The 13,715-nt window shown below is 36.1% G+C and overlaps 1 protein-coding gene across 1 annotated transcript in view; it reads right to left on the bottom strand.

Annotated features, from left to right (window-relative positions):
• The window catches only part of LOC144257155 (broad substrate specificity ATP-binding cassette transporter ABCG2-like), a 29,296-nt gene extending 16,594 nt beyond the window's left edge, over positions 1-12,702 (bottom strand). Inside the window, 5 exon segments of the mRNA XM_077803118.1 lie at positions 4,923-5,059; positions 7,697-7,870; positions 8,881-8,995; positions 9,493-9,552; positions 12,500-12,702. Coding sequence (XP_077659244.1) covers positions 4,923-5,059; positions 7,697-7,870; positions 8,881-8,995; positions 9,493-9,552; positions 12,500-12,702 — 689 coding nt within the window.
• Between the last annotated feature and the right edge of the window lie 1,013 nt (positions 12,703-13,715).

Genomic DNA, 13,715 nt, shown 5'->3' with positions numbered 1-13,715 from the left:
AATGACAAAATCACTGTTGAAAAACTATATTTGAAATACTTTAGGGACCAGGCATAAAGGTACATGCTTTTAAACCTAGGTATTCAGGAGGGTAAGGAACGAGGATTGCAAATTTGAGGCAAACCTGGGAAATTGAGTGAGATCCTGTCTTTAAAAAAAAAGACAACAAAAATTAAAAGAACTGGAGATATAGTTCAGTGGTAGAGCACCCCAAGGTTCAAACTTTAGTACTAAAAAAAATTATGAGAAGACAGCTTGAATATGCATACTTGAGAAGCAGCTAGTATATGCTAACTGTGTGTGGAAAGATGCTTTGCCTCAAAGATAATCAGGCCAGTATGCCAATAATTTCAGTACAATGGGAAATAGAATTAGATGAGGGTTCCATTTAAGCAAAATAGGAGACTTACATCCCATTATGAAGATAATACTAGTAGACCATCAAAAGTCTCAACAGGAGTGATCTAAGAATAGAAGACAGCTCATTCTTGGAGAAAAAAATAAACAAAGCATGAAATTTTAAAAAATGCTTATTTTGGAAACTAAAAGAAGCTCTTTTTTTTTATAAAGCAGGACTTATGTGTGTGTATGTGTTTGATAGTGAGATATTAGATGTTGGATGAAGAAAATAACTAAAGAGATCCCCCAAAAAAGGGACGATTAAGTCTTCATTCAAAAAACACAATTGTAGCCAGCAGGTAATAGGGAGCTGGACTGGAAGCAGGAAGCATAATTGCATGACAGCCCTGCTTCCCAAAATGTTGTCTGAGGACCAGTGGCAATGTTATCAGAATCCCCTGTTTGATTCTCCTGTGGAGAATCTTAGGCTCTGTCTCAGTCTAAAGAAATAGAATATGTATTATAACTAGACCATTGATGATAAGAATACACATAAGTCATTTAGAATGACCAATTAGAGCTCCCTGAAGTAGGCAGCATGCTTGTGTGCTACGTAGTGCAAAGCATAAAGAAAGCAGTTATATATTTTGTATCAATCCATCATTTGCTAATAAACATCATTAACATATTTCTAAATAATAAAAATATCTTGGGTATATTCTGAAATGGTACCAGAAGGCTAGACCCATAACTTGGCATCTACACTTGTATGTGCACTTTACATTTCAAAATGAAGATGTTTAATTATCCATCTTTGCATCTTTCTGTTTCTTCTCTGCTAGCACAGAACCTTGCTTATGGGGGCATGGGCACCAGAGGAAGTGACATAGTGATAGAGAGGGTGAGCCATGAAGGTGGTGTGTCTGGCAGCTTAATATACAAGGCAGAGGGGTTCCAGAGGTGGTAGACCAAAGCAACTGGGAGACTGATTGCATTAAACAATTAAATTACTTAACTGAGAAAATAAGCAAATATATTGAGATAATGGGCCATATCTCTGACTGTCTAAAGTGACTTGCAAAGATTGAAAGGACAAAATTTAAAATAACACTGAAGGGGGCTAGGGTGGTAGCTCTGTGGCAGAGCACTTGCCCAGCATGAGTGAGGCACTGGTTTGATCCTTAGCACCACATAAAAATAAACAAATAAAATAAAGTATAGCTGTCCATCTACAACTAAAAAAATATTTTAAAATACACTGAATTGTTAGATTGGAATTAGGAATATTATTATGAATTCATGGGATTTTAATGATAACATTAAATGCTAAAAGAAATGTCAACATTTGCAGATGTATGTTTATTTGTGACTGACTATCAGAAATTCACATGTAGGTGTTGGTAATGTTGCTCAGTGGCAGATTGGGTACATACAATGTGCAAATCACACAGAGACTCATAAATGCACATGTAAGTATATTTATAATTATTATCTGAGCAAATAAAATATAGAATCAGATTTCTACTTTATATGTGTGTACACACACACACTTACACATGTATATTTCCTAGATTTGTCTACTAAAGGCAATGCCACTAGAAGCTAAGCCACTCCAATAGTAGTAAGTGCACTAAACAACCAGATCTTGGTTTCTAACCAAGGGCACCTTCTACAAATGGCTGATATAGTACAACATGAGCATGGAACATCATAATGACCACAAAGGAAAGAAATGCTGGACAAATGATTAGGGAGAAGTCAAAGGAACACAAAAGCCACATTGAATGAACTCTAATAGGCCCAATCAGAATCAACTTGATCACTAAAACAGGGAGTAATAGAGATTCTGACTCACTGAATCATATGGGAAATGAATAGGGAAGATGAAACACCTCTTTTTTAGATATGCTGTCAACAATTACATGTTGGGCAGCTACCACAAGAGCAGGAGATTTGGGTGCATCTAAAATTGGTGGGGGACATTTGATGAGGAATAGAATTTGGCATTAAATAGTCTATTTTATTTCCCAATAATATACTAATCTATTCCAGTGTGGGGAAAACAGTAATTTATCAGAAGAGAACTCCAGCAGACATCAATGTGATCAGATGATGGAGGTGTACACCAGCTGTGGTGGGTGAAGCTCAGGTGTGTTATCCTGGGAACTCAGCATAGTTTCATGCCTGAGTCAGCCTAAACAACTGTAATAGACCATCTGAAGGTCACTCATGAAATGTCCTAACTCAACCACATGAGAGCCAGAGAAAGATTGAGCATCTTTTCCATATTAGAGGATAAAAAATGAAACATCCAGGAAATACGTGTTTCTTCAGAATCCTGAGAGAGAAAGAAAGCAGGGTGAGCTTGTGACATCTGACTGGAGTTGAAGGACTCAATAATTGTGAAGCTGTCATTGTTAAGTTCCTCACTGGGAGGTTGATATGGTATAGTGTCTTTATATCTTGGAGTTTAAACTAAGGAGTATTCAGTAGTGAGAGAGGATGATGTAAAAAAAAATCTATGTAATGGTGAGCAGAGACATGGAGAGCAAGAAAATGCAGTAAAATGTAACAATTGGAGAGTCTAGGAGAGAAGAGTGGATTTTATTTGTAATATTCTTGGAGCCATCTTATAATTTTGAAATTATTTTTTATACTTTCAAATGAATTTAAAAGTTAACTTTTGAAATGTTTCCTATAAACTTTCCTTTCACAGTCTTCCATTTTTTTTTTCTTTTTGTTATTGGGAATTGAACTCAAGGGCACTTAACCACTGAGCCACATCCCTAGTCCTTTTTTGTATTATATTTAGAGACAGGTCTCACTGAGTTGCTTAGAGCCTCACTAAATTGCTGAGGTTGGCTTTGAACTCATGACCCTCCTGCCTCAGCATCCAAGCTGCTGGGATTACAGACATATGCCACCATGTCCAGCTCCACAGTTCTCTCTTCTTTTTTTTTTTTTAGAGAGAGAGAGAGAGAGAGAGAGAGAGAGAGAGAGAGAGAGAGACAGAGAGAGAGAATTTTAATATTTATTTTTTAGTTTTTGGCGTACACAACATCTTTGTTTGTATGTGGTGCTGAGGATGGAACCCAGGCCGCACGCATGCCAGGTGAGCGCGCTACCACTTGAGCCACATCCCCAGCCCCAGTTCTCACTTCTTAATAAAAGCTATTGTCATTTCTTTTGCTTCATTCTTCCTCTTAATAGGCCCCAAATCTCAGGCATCATTCTCTCAATTCTCAAAGCCCAGGTCCACTGCCCAAAGTGATTGTTTTTTCCAGCCTCAAACAGATTCAGAACCTGTGCTCCTCACCACTGCAGCATGGGCACCTTAGTCCAGACCCCATCCTGCCTCAACAGTTCCTTCTTAGAGTCCTTCATTCATCCTATCCGAACTTCACAGCCTTCCCTATAGCCATTGCCCTGCTCTAATATGCTCAAAATGCTTCCATGAGTCTTTTGTGTTAAGTGCAAGGTAATCAAACTAGATTTAAATGGGTCTGTTTTCCAAAATCAGATTCTCAGTAACCAATCATAAGAGCTCTATATTACCTGAGTTGCATTACAAGGAAGGCCCTCTGTTTAACCCCTTAAGGAAAGTAACTTTCTAATAACCTCTCTGCTATATGTTCTCTTCTTTCTTCTGCCCTTTTCTTCCTATAAAGCCAACACCCTTTGCTCAGTTCATTGAACATTCATTGTTCCCAATTCTAGAATGGCAAATGAAAGCTTGTTGTATCTTTAATAAGACAAAAAATGACCCCATGTCCCTAGCAAAAACAATAGAAAGCCATATATTTAACACTGGCCTAGGAGACCTAGGCCAGCCCAACTTCATCTCACATCATTTCTAACTGTGAATGGCTGAATTCTGGCTTCCCCAAAACTCACATGTTAAAGTTCTAACCCCCAGTATCTCAGAATGTGGCTACTTTTGGAGATGTGTCTTGAAATTGGTCATTACGATTGCATGAGAACCTTGAATGTCCTCACTCACTGGTGTCCAGTTAAGAGGCGATTAGAAACTGGCACAGAGGGAGAAGATGGTCATCTACAAGCCAATAAGGAGGCCTTGGAAAAACAACCTTGTGGAACATCTTGATATCAACTTTCAGCCTCCAGAACTAGAAGGAAATTAATTTCTGTTGTTTGCCTCCAGTCTGTGGTATTCTGTTTTTACACCAAAATCACCCAGTTTCCTTTCCCCTTATCTACTAGGTTCTGTCTCTGTGGTCTCTCTGATGTTCCACACACACCAGGAATTCTCTTTCTCAGGGCCACTGGCTTCTCCTTCCACCCAGAACTCTTTTCTGCAGATACATCAGGTCTCACTCCAGCTCACCTGTCACATGCTTGTGGTCTTCCCTGACCCTCCTACTATTTAAAACAGCTTCCCAACCCCATTACCACTTTCCTTCCCTACATTCTTATTTCATCAATCTCGATAACATTTCTTTGTTTGTTTATAATTTTCCTCTAACAAAGAAGTAAGAAAGCCTGTGATGTATTCTGATTTCCCTGAACCAAGAATATATGGTAAACAGAAGTAATCATATATTGAATAAATGAAAGAACTTTACCTTTTCAGGAGCAAAAGAACAGCATTTGTAGTGCTCAAATCTAAACCAGTTGTTGGTTTATCCAAAAACAAGATGGGAGGATCTGTGATCAGCTCCATTGCTATCCTGGTCCTTTTTCTTTCTCCCCTAGATAAAACCTAAAGCACAGATTATTACATTGTCAGCAAGAATGGCACAGTCAGTATGATTGTTGAACAGTCCTGACAGAAATACTTTATCTCATTGTCCTAATTATTGTGAGCAACAAATAAATGAACATGGGGGAGAAGAAAGAAGTTTCTCTTAAAAGTGAATAAACTGAGGGTCAGAGCAGAGCTGCTAAGTAAGTGCGAGACTGGCTGTGAAGCCCATGCTTTGAACAGTCCTACATGTTTTTAAGTATATTTAGGTTTAAGATAGTCTATTAGAACATGAAGAGTCATTGCCCTGACATAGTGAAATTATAGCCTAAAATGGGAGAGAAAAATAGGAGAGGAAAAGGGGAAAACTTTATGGTGATTTATTAGACTTCTAACAACTTCCCACACTGTTTTCACCAAAAGTCCCCAAGTGGACTTACCAAAAATAGGAACATTTAGAGCCAGGAAATGTTCACTATCTACCATACCACACTGGCACCTTTTCAGTTTCTACAAGGTTTTCCATACTGACATTGTCCATGCCCTAACTGAATGCAGAATTTCTACTTTACCTTTTCAGACTTAAAAAAGACAGGTTATTCAACAGGGCAATTGGCTCACTCATTTGAATGAGTCAAAGTCATTCTGTGTGTGAGTAGAGAAGGAAGGTTTTAGGTAGGCAGAAAGTTAGAAGCAATTATGAAATTCAGAGTTCCCAAAGAGTCTCTTAACAGGATTCAAACAAAGGTGCTATTGACAATTGAACTATAAAAGACATTTGGACACAATTTGGAAAATGTGTCCAAATTAATATGAACTCCATATAGATGATGATGTAAATACATTACTCATTGTGTTAGATGATAATGGTATTAAAACAAGGAAGGCAATGTTCTGGTTTGTTGGAGATGTATAACAAGAGGTTATATATATATATATATATATATATATATATATATATATATATATATAATTTCTATAAAATACTTCAGTAAGAAATAGCTATAGTAACTAAGGAAGAAGATATTAACAACTAAGAAATCTAAGGGAATAGAATTAGGAATTTACTCTTCTATTAAATGATTCAATGACCACATTATAGTAAGGAGACTATCTTTTCTGTTTTTAATTAACTTTTTAAAATTTATATATACAGCAGAATGCATTACAATTCTTCTTAAACATATAGAGCCCAATTTTTCATATCTCTGGTTGTATACAAAGTATATTCACACCAATTTGTGTCTTTATACATGTACTTTGGATAATAATGTCTATCACATTCCACCATCATTTCTAACCCCATTCCCCCTTCCTTCCCCTTCCACCCCTCTGCCCTATCTGGAGTTTGTCTATTCCTCCCATGCTTCCCCTCCCTACCCCATTATGAATCAGCCTCCTTATATCAGATAAAACATTTGGCTTTTGTTTTGAGGGGATTGGATAACTTCACTTAGCATTATCTTCTCTAGCTCTATCCATTTATCTGCAAATGCCAAAAGTAAAAAAAAAAAAAAATGAACTATGGAATTCAATTAGATTATTTGAATATAGGCAGTCAGTGACTACCTCTGCATATTTTTCCAGCAAACATAAGCAAGAAATTTAAGGCTGCGGGTGCTTAATGTTAAAGAATAGAGTAGAATCCCACAGAAGAAACTCAAAAGTCAAGTCAATAAACAGATGAAAAGCAAAGACAGCTCAATCACTAAGTACACAAAAAATAAATGGTAAATAGTGTCATCCTAGGGTTATTCTTCCATAACAAATATATTTCACATGCAAGAATATCCACAATAATACAGGAAGCATCAGCCAGTAGAACCCCAACTTTCATTGCTTCTAAGTCGGGGAGTTCTTAAGGAGGTGAACCATTTACAGTCTAAGTAGCTCATTATCACACACAGCTTCAAATATCTGCTCAGCAATCCCTGCCTATAGACTGTTCAACTGTTCAATAGTGTTAAGTTGATGCATTCCACTCAATTTTTCTCTCTGATGCCTAAGTAGGCATTAACTGTCACACTTCACTCTTTGTCACACTGTTCACAACTGTACCTCTCAAACCTAAAGAAGCCTGGAATATAGATCTGGAAATAGGACTGGCAAAGGAAAGGAAAGAAAGGAGAGAGTGAGGTGGGGATAAGAAAACTGACAAAGAAAGGCTCCAAAAATTCTCGGTGACTATATGAATTAAAAGTAAATTATAATTTGACAAAATACAATTTTGAAAGAAAAATTAGACATACAAAGCAATAATCCTTGGATTCTTGTCATTTATCAATTCCAGAAATTCACCTCAAAAAAGTCATGGAACAAAGGTCCCAGGAGGAAGAGAAAGAAAACAGCAGTTAATAGCAGGAAGAGAAACAGGAAGAAGAAGGGTTAGTTCAAACACATCAAATGAGCCATGACTTAACAATGAGGGTGGAAAGGGTCCTGTGAGGAACACTCCCCACACCAGACCACACTCCATTCCTAGGATACAACCATTATTAAGAGTATTTTTCCACTTAATTCCCACCTTCATAGTATGTAAGTAGTCATTGTTCTCATCATTACAGAAAGCAGCCACTTTTGACCCCACACATTTTGGGGAACACACAATTAGGTCATAGCATCTACACAGGAGGTCATCTTTCATGGTTATGATACTATCAGGTTTTTTCACACTACCTTGGAATCTGCTACTTTATCCAGGTCTAAATCTTCAATGACTTTATTGATCCTTTTATTTTTTTCATGATTTGTCATAGCCGTTGGAAGCCGAAGAGCCGCTGAGAACAGTAAGTTTTCTCTCACTGTCAGGGTGCCCATCACAATATCATCCTAAATGCAATTTTTTTTTTATTTTTGAAATCAGGAATCAACATTTTCCCTTTACCAAAAAATGTTCTATTTTTACTTTCCATTAGGAAATTGCCAAACATATTCAAAAATAGACAGAATAATATAATAAACTCCACATCTTCAAAATTCAGTTTCAGTAATTATAAACTCATGATCAGTGTTGTCTCATATATAATTTGAAGAAAATTCCAGACATCATAGTATATAGTTCTATGTGTATATAAAACATAACCACAATATGATTATCATACCTAAAATTTGTTAGTGATAATATTTAATATCATTAGATTTCCATTCAGTTTTCCCTATTTCATACTTGTTTCTTTACTCTGTAATGATTTTAGATGCTTAATCATAAATCTGCTCCAGGCTGGACTGACTTCTCTCTGGGACTTTTTTTCACTAATTTTCTAAGTTGAGTGTACTTTTCCCTGTACATGTGTCTTCTTCTGTCTCATTTTAATTTCCTCAGTCATATTTCAGTATATGTAACTTAATCCATGATCTATAAAAATAATATAACCAAGGTAAAGTTCAAGCTAATAGTAAACTTTCAACTATACCAATTGCAGTGACCCACATAAAGATAGCTGCAGAGTCCAAGAAAGTCATTTTCATTCTCAATCCGCACGCCAGGTTTGAGCCCAGGTAATCATGCCCACTAGAACAAGATACAGCCAGGTTGCTTTGTACAAAGATTTGCAAACACATCTTCTAGGGAAAGGAAAAAATGCTAGAAGGGTAAAAAGGACAACTGTGGACACTTGTAAATTATACACAAGCCAGAATTGATAACATTGTCCAACAGGGTCATTTTCCAAGTCCTCCTTGCTTTTCCATTTAACTGTTGAGATGGAAGATTATGAAAGCTGGTGGAATGAATATTGGTTATGTGAGCATGTCACATAAACAACTAGAAGCATAATAAGCTGTAAGTAAAGAGTATGCTCATACAGATGAAAAAAAAAGGCAAATTTACGAATTCTTACCTGAACCACATAACCCAAATTACATTTGAAATTATCAGATTGAGGTGCTCCATTGATCAAAACATCTCCAGATAATCCAGATGCATCTCTCCTTGCAGCTAAGATATTTAGCAACCTATAAAAGGACATGTATGTTACAGATTTCTCTCCTCCATTATAGGCCATATCTCTCATATTCTGCTAAACTTAGAAAATTTACTACTCCAGAAATCTGAGGTTTAACTAAAATTATTTATATGTTTAAATTATCATCATCTTTTTGTTGTTGTTGTTGTTGTTACAAGAAAACCCAAAAGTATATAAGCAAAGCCATGTTGGCTGATCCAGCACAGTCTTCCCAAATGAGTTTCTAGCTGTCTGAATTTGGTGGATCCAGCTCGGGCAATGTGCTTCTTTACCAAAAAATAGAATTCTTGTCTTCAATTATTATTTCAGCTCCATCCTCCCACTTTTATCATTATTCCCTTTCTCCCCTCTCCAATCACTTCTAATATGGCCAACATCACCATATCAATTGTTTAGTTATGCCCTAGTAAACTTTAAAAAGTCACCTTTAAAAATCACACAACAACTACACAGAAGTGGTTGAGATATATTTTCTGTTATACTCACAAAGATTTCCCTCTACTTTGGTGTGCCAGAATAGCATTGAGACCAGGTTTCATGATTCCACTGTAAACACAAAAGCATGATGATTTATCGTTCTACTTTAGATGCAGTACTATTTATTTAGACTCTGCAATGATACACTCAAGGAAGACTGAAGAAATTGCAGGCAGAAAACAAGCACCAAATCAAAGAAAAAAAGACTTATTGGTTAACAGAAGTCTAGTCTATGAAGGATGTTATTATTAGTCAATATTTATAAGAAAGATGGATCAGGTCCCTCTAAGTTCCTTTCAATTATTCTTTAAACCATGATCCTTTTTGGACAACTATTCCATTTACAATAACCTCAAAAATAAAATAAAGTACTGGGAATTAAATTAACCAAGGAGGGGAGAGACCTCTACAATGATAACTACATGATGTTGAATAAAGAAAATGAAGAACTTAGAAAATAGAAAGACATCCCATATTCTTGGATAGGCAGAATTAATATAGTCCAAATGGCTATACTACCAAATGCAATAGACATATTCAATATGTGTAGGTACCTGCATACATACACTCCCTAGGTCTGTCAATTTAGAAGGCACAGGAGCAATGACACCCGAATAGCAATGAGTGTTCAAATCACCCAGATCATGTTTTCTCAATACCATTCTCCAAAAATAAACACTGGAGGATTCCAGGACTGGGAAGGCAAGTATACAATAAATTTGGAACTTCTTTCTATGCCAAAGAATTAAGATTGGTGGGATGAGTTAAAAAATAAAAAATTAACCTGTTTTCAAAAATTTCCTACTGACTAAATCAGCATCAATAGGAGTATGAAGATAAATAATACTAATGAAGCATTACAATTGAGTGTTATTTTATAGAATACAAATCCATACTAGACACTGTGGTGCACTATTGTAATCCAAAGACTCCTTATGCATATGCAGAAGGATTGCAAGTTAGAAGCCAGCCTGGAAAATTTAGCAAGATACTGTCTCAAATCAAAATATAAAAGGACTGGGGAAGTAGCTTAGTGGTATAGTAACTCTTAGTTCAGTCCCCAGTAAAGGAAATTTTAAAAAAAAATACAATCCATGAGTCTATACAGTAACCAAAAGGAGAAATGATGAATGAAGATTTTTCCTATAATTGGAATGCAAATTATGAGACAATGAAAATAGGAACTCACCCTTTATCAACCATCATAGTGGTTGCTGATCCACACAGGAGTCACCACAGTGGAATGAAACTCAAGTTTAATAAACAACAAGATTCTGGAGTAATATCAGAGTATCACCATTCATATTAATCAAGTACAAAGAGGAAAATGGTGATCTGATGGTGAAGTTTGACAGACAGCAACATAACTAGGTGATCAGTTTTAACATCACCTGCAGTGGGATGGGACTAGAAAGTACCAGGATGGACAAGACTGCAGAGACACGATGTGGTGGTTAGTCACTTATGTGAGGAACACAGTGAAGAGTGATCCTCAGGACCTCTCCTGCCTTCACTCTGAGGATACATCATTTCTTGGTTGCTTCCAGAAAACAATTGAGTGATCATACAGGACAGGAATCATCTTTCTAGAAAGTAGTACTAAAAGAACTAGGGATAAAGGTGTATCATGTGGATAGTGTGCTCTCAAGTGACTCACAAAAATCAGTAGTAACAATGGACACAAATGAGACACAGTGATGGGAGCAAACAGTGCAGTGTGGACAGTTAAGAAATCTGGTGAAAGGGTTATGCACATGCAGCTTTACATCTCAAATTATTTCAAAATAGATAACCAGACAAATCTCTCAAACAGGGTGAAGAATTTTCCTCACCCACACATCTGCTGGAATGGAGAATTTTTTTTCATAATATTTTTTTAGTGGCTAATGGACCTTTATTTTTTACTGATTTATATTTAATGCTGAGAATTGATCCCAGTGCCTCATGCATGCAAGGCAAGCACTCTACCATTGAGCTACATACTCAGCCCTTTTTTGATAATTTTAGCATTGGTAAGAGAAAGCTCAAATGCTAGATATGGATAAAAACTAAGCAAAATAAAATTCTAAGAAAGTAGGGAAAATTAATAAATTCTCATGATCAATTTTTGTCTTATTGTCTTCTTAAACAATGAACAGAAAAGCAAAAATCCAAAGAAAAACCAAGATTCTCATGACCTTTTCTTGAAATATTGTCATCATTTTCAATAATGATAGTGTTATCCAACACAAACCAAAAATAAGATAATGAGAGTGACCCTTCACACATCAGAGACCATTTGAGTCCAGCAGATAGGAGAAAGTTTGGAAACACTGCAGCCAGAAAAATATGACCTTATCATGAATAAAAAACCAGAAATGTGAATAAGTATGAAAAACAATGCTTGCTATGTTCGTAACAGTAAAAACAAAATAAAAACGTCAAGACTTACTACATTTTATAAGCCTAACAAAGCACAAAGCAATGGCCTCCTCCTTTGTAGAGATGCAGACCACTAAGCCATAAACTCAGTGTGAACTCTTGAATAGAGGAGACCCTTAGTATATTGAGTCAGTAGTCTCCCAGGTAAGAAAAGATAAGCAAGAGGAATTGGGAGTGTAGCTCAGGGGGAGAATGATGACCCGGGGAGCACAAAGCCCTGGGTAAAGTCTGTAATCCACACTCCTCTACGCTCCAACAAATAAAAAAGGGGGGGGAGAGATAAAGTGAAGGGCAAGGTAAATATACATACCCACAGTATGTTTGAACAACAATTCAATATGCATGTGGTCAATGACATTACTTTCTACAAAAAATCTTGTCAGCATTTCACGAATCAATTTTAATGAGTCAATTTTAATTCACTAAATGGAATCATTTTAGTCCTAGTTTAGTCAAAAGGAATGAAAGCATGTGTCTATACACCAGCACAAAGACTGAAACACAAATGCTCATAGTAACTTTTTGGTAATAGGCAAAGCCTGTGATGCCTGAGATAGGTCATTAAAGTGGTCTTTTAAAAAGTTCATATACATACTTGATATTTGATAGTAATTTTTTCTCAACTGTTTTCCTACAAAATACAAAGCCACTCTTCACTTTTTCCCGATAGCAGAGGTTATGGAGACTTAACACAGCCCCTTCAGGAAATGTCTTCAGGTCACTGGAGGTCATCTCAGGGAGGTCACTGTTGTTTCTTTGTAAAAATGGGATATAATCCTGGTCATTACTGGAAGACATCTTGACATATTCTGCCTTTCTGTAGAGGGGGAAACAATGTAAGTTGATAGTCCATATAAATGTGATTGTAAACCCTTGCTACTGTATTTAAATCAATTCTGTTTTAAAGTGTGCTGCACTAGATTCCTTTCTAATAGTCAGCCCACATCACTATGATGAGAACAATCTTTGAACCCATAATGGAAGGAAAAACAACTTTGAATCCTCAATTAGATGAAACACTCAAAATTAGATGCCAAATAATTTCCTGATAATTAAAAAGTACCCAAAACTCATAATGGAGGTAAAAGACAGGTGAGCGTTTTAAGTGCCTGATATAGTACTTGAAAACATAGTACGACACAACTTACACTGAGGGATAGCCTACACCATCATCATGTGCCACATTTGTTTTGAGTTTATAACATTGTTATTATGAATACAACTTTAGTCAAGCAGTCAAGCACAGGAGAAAGCTCTCTGAATTTATAATTCTAGACTTTATATTTCTGGTTGTTATGCACCTTCAATCAGCTGAGAAAGTAAACTTCATCATAATTTTTCACAATGGCAAATCATTTCCTTAATGGTCATTTAAATTCTAGCAAAATTTTAAATTAACTATGAAAATTATTAAGTAAATCAAGCCAAGAGTTAAGAAGCTCCATACTTTAAAGCAAAAACTGAATATTACGTTCATAAAGTAGATTTACAACATTTCACTAAATAAGTTGCAAAGGCCCATTAAAATATTTAATTAGAGTAAGACATTAATGCGAACTGGTCTTGTGCAAGAGGTTTGAAATGTTACCTGCAAAAAACCTAGCTTTGTTTTTGAAAAGACAATGTCATCCATGAAGAAATTTCTCTCTGCCCCTAATTTTTTCAAAAATAACAAAATTCTAAAAGAATTAAGTAGGAAAAAGAGGTAGCACACTCAGTCCTTAAGATTATGGGGTCAGCAAACATCAGGAAACAGAAGACTGAGAAAAACAAAGTTATAAAGCTAACTATCAATACATATTAATACACAG

The sequence above is a fragment of the Urocitellus parryii genome, chromosome 10 (assembly GCF_045843805.1).
Source record: "Urocitellus parryii isolate mUroPar1 chromosome 10, mUroPar1.hap1, whole genome shotgun sequence".
Taxonomy (NCBI): domain Eukaryota; kingdom Metazoa; phylum Chordata; class Mammalia; order Rodentia; family Sciuridae; genus Urocitellus; species Urocitellus parryii.
Note: the sequence above shows the minus strand (reverse complement) of the source record. Positions and strands in the feature narration are given on the sequence as shown.